Below are 16,200 nucleotides of genomic sequence, written 5' to 3'. Positions count from 1 at the left end.
CCGATCCTACGGCTTTTTTTCAACAATATCTAACGAAAGCACACACCTACAACACCCGGCACATATGTTACAATAAGGAAAAAATACGTACAAACTACGGCACCCAGAAACTTAGCTACAGAATTTCCAGTTTTTTAAACGATCACCATCCTGCTGTAAACATTATCCAAGAAAGTAAATCATTCAAAGCTTTAAAATATAGCATCACTATGTATCTATTGCCACTGCAGGCATAACCACTCCTTTTTGTTTTGTTTTTTTTTCTGTTGTCTCTTACAGCAATTTTCCCAATTGTACATACATATTCAATATGAAATAACTCTCGTCTCAATGTTACCAACCACTCTGTATTTCGATCTTGTTTAGTGTTTATTTTATGCGCTGAATGTCTTGTGCTCTCGAATGGGAGCAAGGGCACAGACTCCTTGTCAGGCAACCACTTGCCTTTTGGTCTGCGCCCTAGGCAACTGTACCACGTTGTCTGAATAAACTCTCTGAATTGAATTGAATAAGGGCGAGTGGTATATACGCTCTTAGCATGGTAACCTTTAAGTTAGCCCACAATGGAAAGTAACAGATAAAACATAGGTTCAGTAATTTATTTTGGCATTCTTGTTCATTGCCATTGCGCCTCGAGTTTGCAATGGCCGCATTACATTTAGCCAAACTTTAAAAATATGCGAATGCCACGTAGCTGGACAGAACCAAGGTACTGTTGTTTGCCATCGCTTGGAGATACTCAGATTATTTTTTGCATTCTACCTAATTACCCGCCGTGGTTGCTCAGTGGCTATGGTATTGGGCTGCTAAGCACGAGGTCGCGGGATCGAATCCCGGCGGCCGCATTTCGATGGGGGCGAAATGCGAAGACACCCGTGTACTTGGATTTAGGTGCACGTTAAAGTGCCTCACAATCAGAAAGTGGTTTTGGCATGTTAAACCCCATAATTTAACTTTTTTAAATTCTACCTATTTAAATAATTAGTCCTAATTAAGTATCTAACTTCTAGAATAGTATAATAAAATGAAAAGTGTCAGTGAGAAAATTATAGGGCAACATGAAAACTCGCGATGCAGCTTTCTGTTGCTCAATACGTGCTAGATAAAAGTGTTTTTCCGAGCGCGAAAGAAACCCGCCGATACATGCGAAGTGCCTCGAGCAGCCAGCGCGCTGCAATTCTGTGTGCATTCGCGCGCTTCTTTAATGCTCGGCAAAATACTGTTATGTAGCATCGGGAGTTTTTCATGTTGCTTTACAATTTTCTCATTGAACTATTTTCTCCTAAATACAATATTTGAGACGTTGATTATTTAATTAAGAGTCATTATGCAATTACGCGGTATGCAAACAATAATCTGAGTATCTCCAAGCGACGGCAAACAGCATTACCTTGGTTTTATCCAGCTACGTGCATTTTTGCATATTTTAAAATCTTGGTGCATGATAGCTGGGACACGCTGTATGTATAAGCACCGTAAATTTTGAATTTTTCTGGTTATTGGACGGGGAAGAAACCGTTGCTCGAATCGCGTGAATAATGTTCGAAAGGATGTGCACTTTCCCGGCCGTACCCGATTGTAGAGGGAGCCCCAGGTCGCCAGCCTGGAGTTGGGGCTGAACAGCAGGCTGCGCCGAGAGCGGCGTGAATTGTTGGGCAGCAGACGGACGGTGAACCAGAGGGGCGCCTGCCACTTTAGCGCCATTGCGACAAGCACGCCCACGACACTAGTCAGCACGGGCTTGTCCGGCCACCGCAGGCTCTGGTTCAGCATGAAGCTCCGCAGCACCTGGCCACGGAAGAACGAAGCATTGCGAGGGACGCACGTTTCAGTCAACCCAGCAACATCTACTGCTCAATGATCGGGCGCACTCGAACGAGCCAGCGTTTCAATTATATCTGCACGAGTTCTCGACGCGCTTCACCAGCTCCCCTAGAGGACTCTGAGTGATCAACTTATTACGTCGCCAGCCTTGGCTGATTTCTAATAAACGTGTGATATCAAACAGCTGTGGAGACATTATACGTATACACCTTCGGTAATGACGTCCTCGCTTTCTTCTTTTGTCTCTAAGAAGCCAAATCATAAAAAGATATAGCCCCGCCGGCCTCACCTTAACCATGCCTGCAACTGTATACGCTACGATACGTCTGCCGTCTTAAACAAAACGCCTGAAGATGCATAGCAGAGCGTGGCTTACTTCGTTCGCGTTCCACATATTTGTACTGCAGACAGCACGGTCATCTGCCATTTGCAGCGACGAACGCCCTGGTGAACCTGCGGACTGCATAACTGTCAACGTCATCCTCCTCGAACCTCCATGCCGCTATCACTGCGGGGGTCACGCTGCTTTGCAGCCAAGGTGGCCAATTGGGCTCGTTGGCTCGTTTATTCTTAAAGACAGGTATTGACCCTTTTCACGGAGCCGTTTGTTCTAGAGGAACGAGACGGCGCTTTCGGCGGCGCGCCGCGCGTCGCCTCAGCGCCAGCGCACGAACACGCAACCACTACCGCTTCCACCTTGCTTCTGTGCGATCAGCTGTCGGCAACGCAACTGAGTTTTCGCTAACGCACTGTGCTCCAATCATGCGGGATTGAATCGTTAGGATTGAAGACGTGTGCAGTAGTTGGCTGCTAAACTAGTGACTGGCATATCAAGGAATGCAATGATTCTGTGTGGGCAAGTTCGCGGACCGCTATTGCAACAGTCCGTACGCGTTCCCGGCACTTCCGAGATGCGCGGCTTTCCTCGAAGATGCAGAAATTTGCTCATCCGCCGACGTTGTATCGCTAACCTTCAAAAAATTTCTTCATCCCTGAAACGTCGGCAATAGTGAGCCCCGCTCGTTCAACCATGACAAAGGAAGTAGCGCCGCGCTTCCTGTCATAGTAAGCTTCGCGCACAGTATCAATACACATCTACCCCAACTGGCATACAAACTTACGCACGCTATATCGCCAGCGTGTCAATGAGTGAATGGGCGCACACTTGAATATATGTACACCATATACGCACAACAAATGACGGACTTCTTAATAGCGCACGAATGGTCGAAGGTGAATGTTTCGTGATGGTCCACAAGAGTAAGCGAGTTACTGTCTATGATACATCTTTGATATACAAGATATTGCAAGGTACAAAACAGCTACGTTTCAAGCCTTGCGCGCAGCAAGAACAAGTATATCGGAAGTAAGCACACCCGCGAGCGATTAGGCTAAAAATAATCAGATAGCGACCGCACCGAGGAAGTCAGAAACATGACAAGTCGCTGCTTCAATATATTTCCCAAATAAAGAACGAAGAGCAGAGCACACTAATCCTGATTCAATTCATGCGCGCAAAGGTTGATTAGCTTGGAATACATATTTGGTCCCGCTTATAGAACAAGCATAAACACGCTGCCCGCACCGTTTGTACATAGCTTAATCAGCTCCAAAAGCGCTTTTGCATGTTCTCTGAAGTTGTGGCTAAAGCTTCGTGTCGTCCACCCAGTCACCGTGTACGATATCACCCGAAACAGACGTTTGCTAAGCTGTATGCACCGGCGTCATACAAACCCATTCTAAACACGGAGGCAACGGAGGCAGTTGAGGCAAGCAATGGACGCGTCACCATGTGATCAAACATGGCAGCGTCCACGGCATCGCCGCGAAAAGGGTCAATATCAGCGCTAACAATAACGGACGAAGAAGACGACAGGCTGAGACAGACACCTGTCTTTAAAAGTGAATCACGGTGTTTTGTCTGCTGCAGCTGTAGCCATCCCCATATAGCACACCTAGGAGGTTATTCTGTAAGTGTCCACTTAATGGGCTGTTCACTTCGGCTGCTACTGAGGGTCTGATTGGCTGGGCTGGCGAACGGAGAGAACGAGACAGGTGCCACTAGCCCGTCTCCTTGTCGCGCGTACTGCTCCAGCCAATCAGCGGCGGCCCGCAATGGACGGTCCAATAGGTGGACACTTACGGTATCACCCGCTCCCTCCCTTCCCATCCTGTTGTTGTGAAGGGGAGATAGGAAGCAGAAGGCGGTGGGATTTGCGCGGTGGGAAGCAGGCGAGATTTGCGCTCGCATTAAATGTCAATCGTAACAAAGGTTTTCCTGTTTACGTCCCATACTGTTTCTATTCTAATCCCTTATCCTACATATCAATTCAGGGAGTGCTTAAACTTGATCCTCCTAAATTGGGAGCATTCTTCAGGACTTTTGCGCAGACGACTCAAAGAAAAAACAAATGTTGGAAGCCCAGCACAGACGCTTTTATGTTCACATGGTAGCCGCCTAATAAGACCTGCGTTTAATCCGTCATTTCTAAGTGGAGAATTTTCACGCATTGGACTTTGTATGATCTCGTGGCTCCTGCTGAAGGGACGTTTGATGCAGGAAACGAAGAAAACCATGTCTGCACACATTGTTAGCCTGCAAGGAGCTTAATGTGGTGCGCAACGCTAGTGTACAATAAGGTTCATTTGGCGAAAAAAAAAAAGAAAAGAGAAAAGCAGTTGGTGATGTGCTTTCAATAAATTGCTCGTCCCTTTTCATCGCCTGTGAAAAGCGTTACGCCCAAATAAAAACGCAACAAAGCGAGCGATTTCCACACCCGAACGCTAGCGTTTCATGAGTGAAATGTTTGCTGCTGTTCAAGTAATGCACGAAGAGATGTAATCAGCCGTACACCTAATGCGCTGTGTTATCGTGCTTACTGTCAGTTTCAGAACAACGCTCATGCACTGCGTCTACAGCCTCACAAAAATGGCAATAGAAATTTTGCGGGGTTTCTATTGAGATTATGTTTTCCTCTGTAAACTTTTTCTTTAGATACAACTAAATGTAACGTATAATTCATGTAAGGAAAACACAGCCAGCAGCTATTTTTGTAAAATTTTCCTGGGTGCAGTAATACTTATGTATGTCGTAAATCTCGTAGCGACAAAGGTTTTAAGCAGAATATTATCGATGTCTTCAGGACGAGGAGAGCCGTTCAATGTTTCCGGCATTGAATGGCGTAACTGCCGCAATAGCAGCGATATACATTTCACATGTAGGGGGAAAATGAAACTATGGTCATATTCTTCGCAAGAGTGCACTCACTTGTCACATCTCTTTCTTTTTTTTTTCATTGCTCTTGATGAAGAAGCTGGATGCCCAAATAAAAGCAACAAGAACACGATGCATTTTTTGAATAGCTGCTCGCGTCGCGCACAGCACATTCATGACATACCACAGCTTCGAACTCAGAGACAGTGCAGACAAAAGCACGGGAAAACATTGATAGCTGCCTGTTTTGCCACGCGACCGCTTTCTCTTTCATTCTCGAAGTTTCTTCTTTCCAGTACGAGCTGCGATCCCCATAACAATCGAGGTCCACTCCTGGATACCGTGTTGGCTAGTTAGACCATCGAAGCCGAGCAAAAGAACCCGGTGCTACGTCCCATTCACCATGTCAAAAAAGCGGAACTTATTCCCCAATTGATCTGATTTCTAGTCTGAACACAAAATTTTTCAACCCTCGTGACTTCACAGATGCTCGCTCGGTCTCCGCAAAACACCGCTATATCGTCAGCATACGCCAGTACTTTCATCATACCTTGCTGGTGAAGCAGCGCACTGACACGGACACAGTGAAGACACACAAGAAAAGACGACACTCGCTGCTAGTAACACAGTGTCTTCACTGTGTCCGTGTCAGTGCGCTGCTTCACCAGCAAGGTATGATGATTACTCACCAACTAGCCCAACTTTCCACTTTACAGCCAGTACTTTCCCACGGTATGACTGCAGCCTGGAAACTGAAATATGCTCAGAATTGATAATTGCCAGACAGAGCGGCTCTAAATAGAGAGAGAAAAGCAAGGGAGAAAGCGGGCATCCTTGTCTTACTCAAGAACGTACAGTGAGTCTGTCAGTGAGATCGTCATTAACTATAATGCGGGTGGTACAGTTCTTGTAGGCCCATCTTTACGCCCTCTACTATAACATACCCGCCATGGTTCCTCAGTGGCTATGGTGTTGGGCTGGTGAGCACGAGGTCGCGGGATCAAATCCCGGCCACGGCGGCCGCATTTCGATGGGGGCGAAAACACCCGTGTACTTAGATTTAGGTGCACGTTAAAGAACCCCAGGTGGTCGAAATTTCCGGAGTCCTCCACTACGGCGTGCCTCATAATCAGAAAGTGGTTTTGGCACGTAGAACCCCATAGTCTTTTTATACTGTAACCGAACCAAGGATAGAATGTTCCGGAATGGAAAAAAAGAATTTCGTGCGAGACACGGTGAAAGGTCTTCGCGAAGTCGAGCTGTATCATTGCTATCTGACCGCCAAGTGCATCAACACACTCTTAACGCTACGGGCGACATGCATATCTGTGGGAATGCTTCGGCCTTTAATGCCGCACGTCTGGTGTGACCCTACCAATTTCGTGGTTACAGACTGCAGTCTTTTTGCTGAAACCTTCATAAATATTTTGTAATCGATGTAGGGGAGGCTGATCGGTCGGTATCACCCCACCAACAGTCGTTCTCCCGGATGGTCAGTCTTGGGAATTAGAACGTGGGAGGTAAAGAAATACAGTGCAACCTGTTTGCGTTCATAAGCCTCAGAAAGCAGCATTCGCCCATCAGACTCAGGGGTTTTCCCAGATGGTAAGTCGTCTATTGCTTTATCTCCTGCAAAGTTATAGGCAGTTCAACACTTTCTTTAATTTCGTCATCTAGTGTTGGCGTCAGTCTTAAAAAGTCTACATGAAAGCAGTCAATGGTCTCGAGCTTATTGTTAAAAAGTTCTGCAACATGTTCGGCTGTAACGCTCTGAATATATTTAGCATGTTCCGTATTCCGGTCGTCATATCGAATGCTCCTAATTTCTTCCTGGCAAGCGTATCTTTTCTCTTTTGGTAGTGCTCGCTTTTTAGGCATTTCGCGGGCCAACAATTTTTCAGGCCTTGAGGGTATGACGGTGGCTCTGTACCCGTCTGCGTCGATTCTTTCGAGCTGACATTTCAAGTCCCGTATTTCTTTAGTGAAATTTCCCGGCTCGCTACTTTCCATGCTCAGCATCCATTCAAGTTGCCCATTCAGTTCTCTTTCCTTTTCTTTCTCTTTATGATGAGCCACGCTGCTTTTTTCTATTGCTTTTAGTTTGACCCACTCTTTCAGTCCTTCCGTCCTTCAGTCCTTTTGAGCCACTCTTTCAGATTAACAGATACATAAATCCCCTCAGGTCCAGCATGGCTCTCCCGCTGAAAGTGCGTGTATTCTGTGTGCGTGTATTTAGTGCGTCACTAAAATCCGCAGTGCGTCTCTTGTAATGCGCGTTTTTTTATTTCGCTTACAAAGTCATCAATCCAAGGTTAGTTCTGCTGGGATTTCGGTGTTGGCTGGCATCGTGAAGACTAACATTACAGTGTACCAACATGATGCTGGTGGTGATGCTCCCTCAACGGCAAAGTTTGTCCATGTCGTATTATAATGCCATAGCCCCGAAATGGCTACCAAAGCCTGAAAGCCGGCCCACGCCGCGTGACGCCAGCCGGCGCCGACACCCAAAATCCGTCGGAAGCTTGTTCCTTGCGGTTCGGGCTTATTGGCTTATGACGCTGGGATGAAGAGAAAGTGATTTAATTGAAGACTACCTATTTTTAAAGCATTTTCTGTATTTCTTCAGCATCAGCGTATGGTCACGTTCCAACGTTAGTCTACACAGGACAGCGCGGCATACTCCTAACGTGTTACCGATGTTTTGTTAGAGTTCGCTACAAAAGGGCTAAGCAAGCAAATGATGGGTGGTCAGAGCGTACGCGGGACGTGTCGATATTTTCCTGAACCATGCACAGCGGAAAACCTGACAAACCTTCAAGTGGGGCTGTGTCTGCATCAGGCAGCTGCGGAACATAGCGGCAGCCTTGCGTCCCACAGGAAGGTATAGCATGCCACGACTGATGAGCTTGCGCATGTCACTGAGCCAGGCGAGCAGCATGTCTGTCAGCGTGGACCGAGACGCGTTCATGAATTGTGGGTCGGGTCGCCAGCGATTGCACACGAAGGCCGAGAAGTCTTCACAGGGGTCCACGTTCCTGCGCGATGTTCATATACGCGTATTTTGAGCTTACTTTTGCAGCAGAAGCATTTCAGTTTGGTCTAGTTCGTGTTTACTGCATATCATATTGACCGCAATTAAAGACGGGGACAGCCAAATAGAACATGCGCAGAACGCAGCAACCAAGAACACTCATCAGCCTAGCGGGGCAAGCAATTATAAAAAAAAATCTTATCTCCGATGGAAACAACCTAATGGAAGTGTCATTAACACAGCCTTGGCCTTTCTTTTTGATGTGATATGCCGCCATCAGTTCGCGTGCAGTCTGGTCCTGGCTTTCCCCCCGAATCTTTATCTCCTTAAAACGTGGTGCACAGGCGCAGACATTGCAGTGCGCCAGGCAAGTGCGCCAATTCATATTTCGTTAACTTTTGGTCATGTTCCCGGGCTCTATCATTCTGGCACCGTCCTGTCTGCCCTATGTAGGACTTAATAAAACGAGAAGGAAGGGGATTAACCGAGGGACCCGATTTTTCTTTTTTCTTTTCTTTTTGGCTTCTTATACTGTGTAGGACTTGCCACAAATGATTTTGTGTATTGTTAGATATTCACCTCCTTGAGCCTCATTTTTTACGTCGCAAGTTTATTGTATGCAGTAATAAGGCTAGTTTAGCGCCTAATTGCTACCATTCGACAGATTTAGGACAAGAATACACAGGCAAATATAAATATAGATATTATTGGTGAGTGTTGCCGAATATCGTCTAGATTCTGCGACACTCATCCACAAAAGTGTCGTGATTTAATTTTACTCCGCGTAAGAAGCGATGAAGGTGATTAGTTGACAACGTAATAACATTAACCCGTCTGCACAAACGTTACAAGGCCATCCCAAAGCTCCTGTAAACCACAGAGGAAATGCATTCTGAACTAATACTTGCTTAATCAATTAAAGATCCGTATACTAAACAAGGGTTTCACAGGGCCGGAACTATTTTAACACCTGGTTTCTCTCTGGTAATCTAATTACAAAACTCAGTGTCTAATGTAATAGCAATCCGTGAATGATAATTATTAATGTATGTTTCACATAACTTGAACCAAGCTTTACAAAAAAATGTAGGACATATTAGGAAATTGAGATAAACGGCACTTACTCGTAATTTCCGGGAGTTGCTAAAAGTACTTTTTAAGCTCAATTAATTTGTTAATTGGCTCAGTTAAATTATGGAAAATTTTACGTGTTTGTTTTAGGGCATAAGTGTGATGTAAATGCTGTAGAGCGTCTTTGGAAACACCCAACGTTGTCAGCGCCGTGACATTACTTTTGCGTCGTTCTTTTTTCCAGGTTGTGAAGACAGCCTGCGATTTATTAAACAAAATCCGTTAACTGCACGCTTCGAGTGCCCTGCATGAAGCGTCCTTTACCGTGTTTACGCAGAACAAAGCCCACTTGCTTGTCGCGAAAGCATCCTACTAGTGTGCTTCGATCCATAGAGATTCCTACAATGACTACTAGAGGGAAATCTGGCGCTGCAATCGTTCAGCCACCATGGGAATGATTGGAAGTACATGGATTTCTCTCATCTTAGTGCTTGTGGATTCAGGCGCTCTTGTGGATTCGTTTGTTACGCTTTGTATGCCTTCATTGTCGTAAACTTTAGGGCAATTTATACTTTTCGATGTGCTGAAGGTGCTGCGAACACGCACAATTGCTACTAATTGCAAACAGTTCAGCTCGTCTGGGTGGCCAAATCGCTTGCGTGCATCGGACGCATGCATCGCTTGCCGATTCATGCGTCCGTGGTGTAATTTGTTTCAATATCAAGCTTCTGTCCTGTGTTCCTGTGTTCCAATCCTGCCGTCGGACAATTTTAATAATATTTGTTCAGTTGTTTACTACGCAGTACTTTCTTAAAAATGGCGTGTTTACGAAGTCGCTAAGCCGCCTGTCCCAGAAGAGCGAAGTTTAGGCAAATCAATGTACTACCCATGCTGGCAGAGCCACCCCCATTGCAGCTCCCGTACGTACGTAGACACCAGCGCCAGAGTTCCCTCTTGTGATTATTGTATGAAACTCTATGCTTCGATCCAATTGCAGCGTCGGAATATTGCGCAGCATTTTGGACCGCGCTGCCATGGCTACCTGGATGCTGGGACCTATCACTTCTTTTCAGGAGGGAGCTTGAAGCTTCCGTTCTTCGGAAGCATAAGTGAGAATGGTGAAAACAAGATTGGCAAACGCGCAGTGATGCATTTCTCTTTTTTCAATATTTCGCGGGCTTTCTTCAAAGCCTGGAACAAGAACGCGCAAAAGAAAACGTAGTAGGAACAACTCCATTGGATGCTACTAAACACGCTCTACTACTTTCACTTACATACTTATGCTCTAAAATTACGAGTTGAACATCTACATAAATGAACTTAGTTAATCGGGTAAGTAATAGCAAGATTAAAGATACGTTGAGTAACTCAAGATGACTATGAACAATATAATATTGGCCTCAATATCCTAACAGGCGCCACGTTAAAAAAAAACTTGGTTTAGGTTACTTGAAACACCCGCTACGTTCAAGGCAAGTTCTTAAAATCAATACTAAGAGTCTTTTAAATCAACGTAATTCTAATAAAAATACCTGCTCATGAAGTTCTGTTAACGCAACATTTATTCCCATGTCATATTATGAAGGCGGACGCGAATCGATGGAGCCATGATGTAACTGGTACAGTCTCTATATATGTATGTGTCACATCAGGTCCACAGCATTAAAGTTTTGCCTCCATTCGCCAGCTTACTGGGTATAGTGTGGAGCTAGCTCATGGCGAAATTGTTGATATTCCTACAAGCTAACCCCATAACATTGGGGAAATACTCCTTCTCATAAACGACGTCTTGCTGCTGAAACATCTCTTTTCCTACACTTGCGCTTGCTGGTAAAGACAGCGGTAGGAAGGAAAACCGAGATATTCGTATTTATACCACTTACAGCAGAACCGAAGAACCCCGTCGTATCTTATCTCCTTATCACTACTGACCCTGTCTAGTTACTACATTTTGTTGACTTGAACCAAAACACCCGAATAAGAAGCGCCACACAGAATAAGTCTAGGACGGCAGCGGCCAAACCCTCAGCCGAAACACCGGCTCCGGAATTTGAACTTCAATCAATGACGTTTCACGCCCTCTCCCTCTTCCTCCCTCGCCGGATGTCTCGTGACGACGTAAATACATCGAACCTACGCAGATGAATGCACGAACGAAGAGCCCTTTGAAACGAAGTTTCCTTCATGTATTGTCATATCACAGCTCTAAACTTCAGTGACGAATAAATTCGTGGGGTTTACCTACGAAAAAAAAAAAAAAGTCGCAGTTTCGCCCGAAAGGCTTCCGCGTATATATACGTATGTGTGTGTATATATATGTATAGACATACCGCGTATATATGTACGCATATTCGTTTTCGCGGGTTTCCGTTTGGACTCCTGTAGATCACGCGCATGTATTCGCAACAGCAAAATTGCATGTATTGCAAGTGCGGCGGCAAAGGAGACGTCAATAGGTTTCCCGCGCGAAGTGTACAATCTATGCCTAACTGATCGCAGACGATTACGCTGTAGCTTAAAGGAGGCGTCGTATAAGCTCTTTCCAACCATAGAGCATGGCCGCTTCCAATGTCGCCTATTTTACGTGCGGCTCAGAACTATTATTTGGCGGCCCCTCTCGCAGCTGAGGATTTGCCTGTGAGCGAAGGTCTCTGTGAATGCACCCTCCTCACATCCGACGTCATCAGCCTTGGGCGGCGCATCCTACGTGCCTGAAAACTTCTTACAAATGGAAACCCGCGAAAACGAATGTAAGTGCAAATGTAGAAGTAAATGGACGCAAACTACTACCTTTTCTTTTTTTTTCTTTTTTTTTTACTTGATGTTGATGAAAATCTGTATTTGAACTTTGCAGCGCTGTTATCCTCACGTTATTTTTCATTATTGTTCGCGTGATATTGCAAACCTTCTCATCACTTCTTTCTCTTCCTTCAGCGCTACAATCTTTTTTCTTGGGGGGAGGTGGGGGGTGGCCCTCACTAGAAAGTCAGCGCGAGGCATGTCGGTAGAGTAAGCTTAAGTCAATTTAGTATATCTCAAATGCCTGAAAAAATGCTTAAATTATTCGCGGTACACGGGTTTCGCTGATCGCAGCAGGTGGCATGGCATAGTATTTCTCAATGGTTCTAACGTCGTGGTTTCGGAGTCTCCCGTACCCAAGCGGCCGTGAACGCGGCTAGATGCACGATATATTTTCAGCGAATTTTAATAGCACTTCAAAGTACTGTGGAAAAAAAAGACAGTAGGAAAATGAAAAAAAAAAACTATCAGCGCTTACCGTGAATTCACTAGTCGCGTATGGAGGGAGGTACACCAAACAGTTCACGGTCTCGGCTGCCCTTCTCATGAATCGGAGAAGTCTTTCCGAACGAGACGGAACTGGCACTATCTGAATATCGGTAACTGGTACTATCTAAATCCATGTAAAAGGAGAATTCGTTTTTCTCGGCAACCACTACACCAAACTGGACGAGGTTTGTGGCACTTAAAAGAAAAACATAAATTCTAGTGACTGTTGCTTTCGAATTTTTTATTTAGGTCGTCAATTTGTTGCTAAAAATTGTCAAAGTCACAAATTTTCAGAAAACGAAACTATCAATTTAACAACTCCGTTACTCATCAAAAATTATATCACAATTGCGATAATTGCGGCTCATAGCACATCTAAAGCGGACCAAATTGATATGTTACACATGAATCTAAAGAAAATTACTAACGTGTAAATACAGCTTTCGCAAAACCCTTGTACCCAACGGAACAAATGCACGTAACATATAAATTGACATATAAAATTTGTCCACGGCGGCCGCATTTCGATGGGGGCGAAATGCGAAGACACCTGTGTGCTTAGATTTAGGTGCACGTTAAAGAACCCCAGGTGGTCAAAATTTCCGGAGTCCTCCACTACGGCGTGCCTCATAATCAGAAAGTGGTTTTGGCACGTAAAACCCCAAATATTATTATTATTATTATATAAAATTTGTCCGCTTTGAATGATCTAATGGGTGCAGTTTACAGAACCGCGATATCTGTTCTCGACGGAGAGCTATTAATTTGTAAACTTCGTGCTTCTCTCTTTTTTTTAACTTTCGAATTTTTGAAAATTTCTTCAATAACATTCACGCCCTCAATGGAAATTACGCTTGCAACAATCACTAGAATTTAACTTTCTTTCTCAAATGTAGCAAATTTCATTACAATCGTTCCAGCGGTTATCTCAGAAAAAGCGTTTTTGCTTTCTACATGTTTTTGAATAGGCCGCATCGGAGTTGGGCCCGAGCTAAAGCTCCTAACACAAGTTCGCAGGTTCACTACCTGGCGTAACTCGTATATGGAGTGAACGTACCGTAAAAAGCTTAAATGTAAAGTAAAAGGTTGAGCCTGACTAACAAGACTACCGATATGGCGAACGCTGCGCTCGGTCCCCAGCAGTTTCGTACAAACAGTGACCTTCGAAATGTACACTCCACCTGTCCAGCTGGTCGCGGAGCATGCGGCGGTGCTGGATGCAGTCCCTGCTCTTGCAGAACATGCCGCCCTCGACGTCCGCGCTGGTCAGCGATCTTTGCATGAACACCATGAAAGAGACCAGGGCGCCACTCACGAGCAGCGTGCAGCACATGGCTGCCGGCCACGACGAAGGCGCGGTCGGTGGTCGGGTCACCATCGAACGCCGGCGCTGCGCCAGGTTTTGCCGGGCTTGCGCCGCCTGCACAGACCGCTAGTTTCCTCGAGACTGCAACAACTATAGCCTCATTATACGTGTATCGGTGGTTCAGTGGCTAGAGAGTTGTGCCGTACTGCAAACTAGTACGAGGAATCGATTCTCGCCAACGGCGGTCACTTTCCGATGGGGGCGAATTGGAAAGATGCACGCATGTGGAGATTTGATGCGCGTCAAATGATTACGAATGGTCGATATCGTTAATGCGAACGCATTATCTGTCCCATGAGGCAGAAAAGACTGCGTTATACGTGACGAGTGGTAACAAAAAAAAAACGTCATCATCAGTGGCGTCATCAGCGTCTTGTATGACGTCAGTAGCACTACAAGTTGGAGTAAGGTGACTTAAGGTGGAGTGTAGTGGGAAAGTGTGAATTAAAGTGACCCGCCGTGGATGCTTAGTGGCTATGGTGTTGGGCTACTAAGCACGAGGTCGCGGGATCGTATCCCGGCCACGGCGGCCGCATTTCGATGGAAGCGAAAACAACCGTGTACTTAGATTAAGGGGCACGTTAAAGAACCCCAGGTGGTACAAATTTCCGGAGTCTCCCCCTACAGAATGCCTCATAATCAGATCGTTGCTTTCGCACCTAAAACCCTGCAATTAAGTGAATTAAAGTGGATTAATGTGGGTTAAGCAGGTAAAGGTGGATTAAGGTTGGTACAAACTAGAGCAACGTGGATTAAGATGGATTCAATTGGATCAAGATGGACTATAGCGGGCTAAGTAGATTAAGGTGCATTAAGGTTGGTGCAAATTAGAGCAAGGTGGATTAAAGTGGATAAAGATAAATTAGTGAAGGGCAGGTGATAATGTATGACGTCGCGTATCGTGGACGCAACCGATTCGAGAATTCATTATGCTTTCGTATCCAAATCACGTAAGGTTACTTAAGTGACTGTCAATTTTTCGAAAGCTCTCTAATACGGCGTTGTGCATAGCCAGCCACTCTGGGAGGCTAAGCCTCATCATCCAACCAACTGTTCCTCGCTTCTATAGCGTAAGCAGTCGCTCCACTTCTTAAGTATAAACAGCAACAAAAAACATTTAGGGCTACTTTCAGTTTTGAACCAAACTAGATGGTCGCGGATTCCGCGGCTGGTGAGCCGGTGATTATACAAGCAATAAGAGTAATTACAAGGGGGTGCTTGAAACCTGAGGAAAGTCCCTAGAAATATGCAAGTGATTCGTTAATAAGCGAAACGTAATTGCAGTAACACACGAGGAGGTGCCATAGAACGAAAAAATACCCTAAAGCACACAAGGGAAAAACATAACAATGTTTTTTTTTTGTTTTTTTCGTTCGCTCATAAGACGATCGTGTCGTCTTGACTACTTGCTCGAACCAAACCTTGCCTAACGCTGTGGATCGCTGCGCAGACAAGGCGAAGGCCGGCGTTGCGGCCCGAATGGAAGGCACGGCGAGGCGACACGAGCGCGACATCCTTCTTGCCATGGCTTTGCCCGCTGCCACAAGGTTCGTCCGGGACGCGGCAAGAGGGATGCCCGCAACGGCAGGCGCTGAAGCGGGCCGCCCACCAGCTGCCTCACTCTCTAGCGGCTTCGCAAGAACTGGTGGTGATGCAGTCGCCGTGGAATGGCCCTCCTTTGACGTCCCAGTCGTTCCCACAGTAGCCGTGACTGCGGTCGAGCACGCAGGATAGAGTAATTGGTTCGGCCTCACCTGTCCAATAACTGAAAGAACGAAAACTGCGGCCGAATTTACGAAGCTTTTGTTGAGTGTGTGTTCTTTGCCATAGGCCGGCCGTCTTTGCCATATGTCCTACATCAAGATTTGATGGTTTTTGTTCTTGCGAACTGTTCACGCGTAAGAAATATTTGCGAATACGGGACCTGCAGTAGGCGTATGCATGCACAACGTCAAGAACAGCGTCGACTGCTGCCACATGACCCGCGTGCTTACCCAAGAATCTTTAAACATATTAAATTACTGACGGGCTTCAGCATAGCATAAACACTCTCTGAGGGGCTCACTGTTAGCTGCACTGTGTCTATTCACTGTTCCTAAGGTTGCACCACAATACCTCTCCGAAACCAGCATTACCGAAGTTCATTGCAACTCTGTTGTTTGATTGCGGGCTTCAGTGATTCCCCAGGCACACTTTAAGGAACTTCTCAGTATCTAAGACGCACTCGCGGTGTCTGCAAAGTTTCAGTGGTTACCCTATTTTCATGCCTGTGCGGTTTCCTTGAATATTGCCCCTATACGCATTGGCTGACTTCGTAAAGTGTGTATGAGCGTTTAACAAGTGGCGCTGTCAACAAGTAACGAGTGGCTACGTAAGTTCACTTAGCAAAAGTATGCCACTAGTCAC

General features: G+C 45.7%; 1 protein-coding gene across 1 annotated transcript in view; it reads right to left on the bottom strand.

Moving 5' to 3' along the window:
* Positions 1-16,200, bottom strand: part of LOC142571763 (endothelin-converting enzyme homolog) — a 45,340-nt gene that overhangs the window by 19,070 nt on the left and 10,070 nt on the right. Inside the window, exons 3-5 of the mRNA XM_075680392.1 lie at positions 13,610-13,702; positions 7,851-8,073; positions 1,573-1,788 (exon numbers count right to left, since the gene is read on the bottom strand). Coding sequence (XP_075536507.1) covers positions 1,573-1,788; positions 7,851-8,073; positions 13,610-13,702 — 532 coding nt within the window. The remainder of the gene's footprint in view (positions 1-1,572; positions 1,789-7,850; positions 8,074-13,609; positions 13,703-16,200) is intronic.

This window comes from Dermacentor variabilis, chromosome 1 (assembly GCF_050947875.1).
Source record: "Dermacentor variabilis isolate Ectoservices chromosome 1, ASM5094787v1, whole genome shotgun sequence".
Taxonomy (NCBI): domain Eukaryota; kingdom Metazoa; phylum Arthropoda; class Arachnida; order Ixodida; family Ixodidae; genus Dermacentor; species Dermacentor variabilis.
The sequence above is the reverse complement of the archived record's forward strand: the minus strand, read 5'-3'. Positions and strand labels throughout refer to the sequence as shown.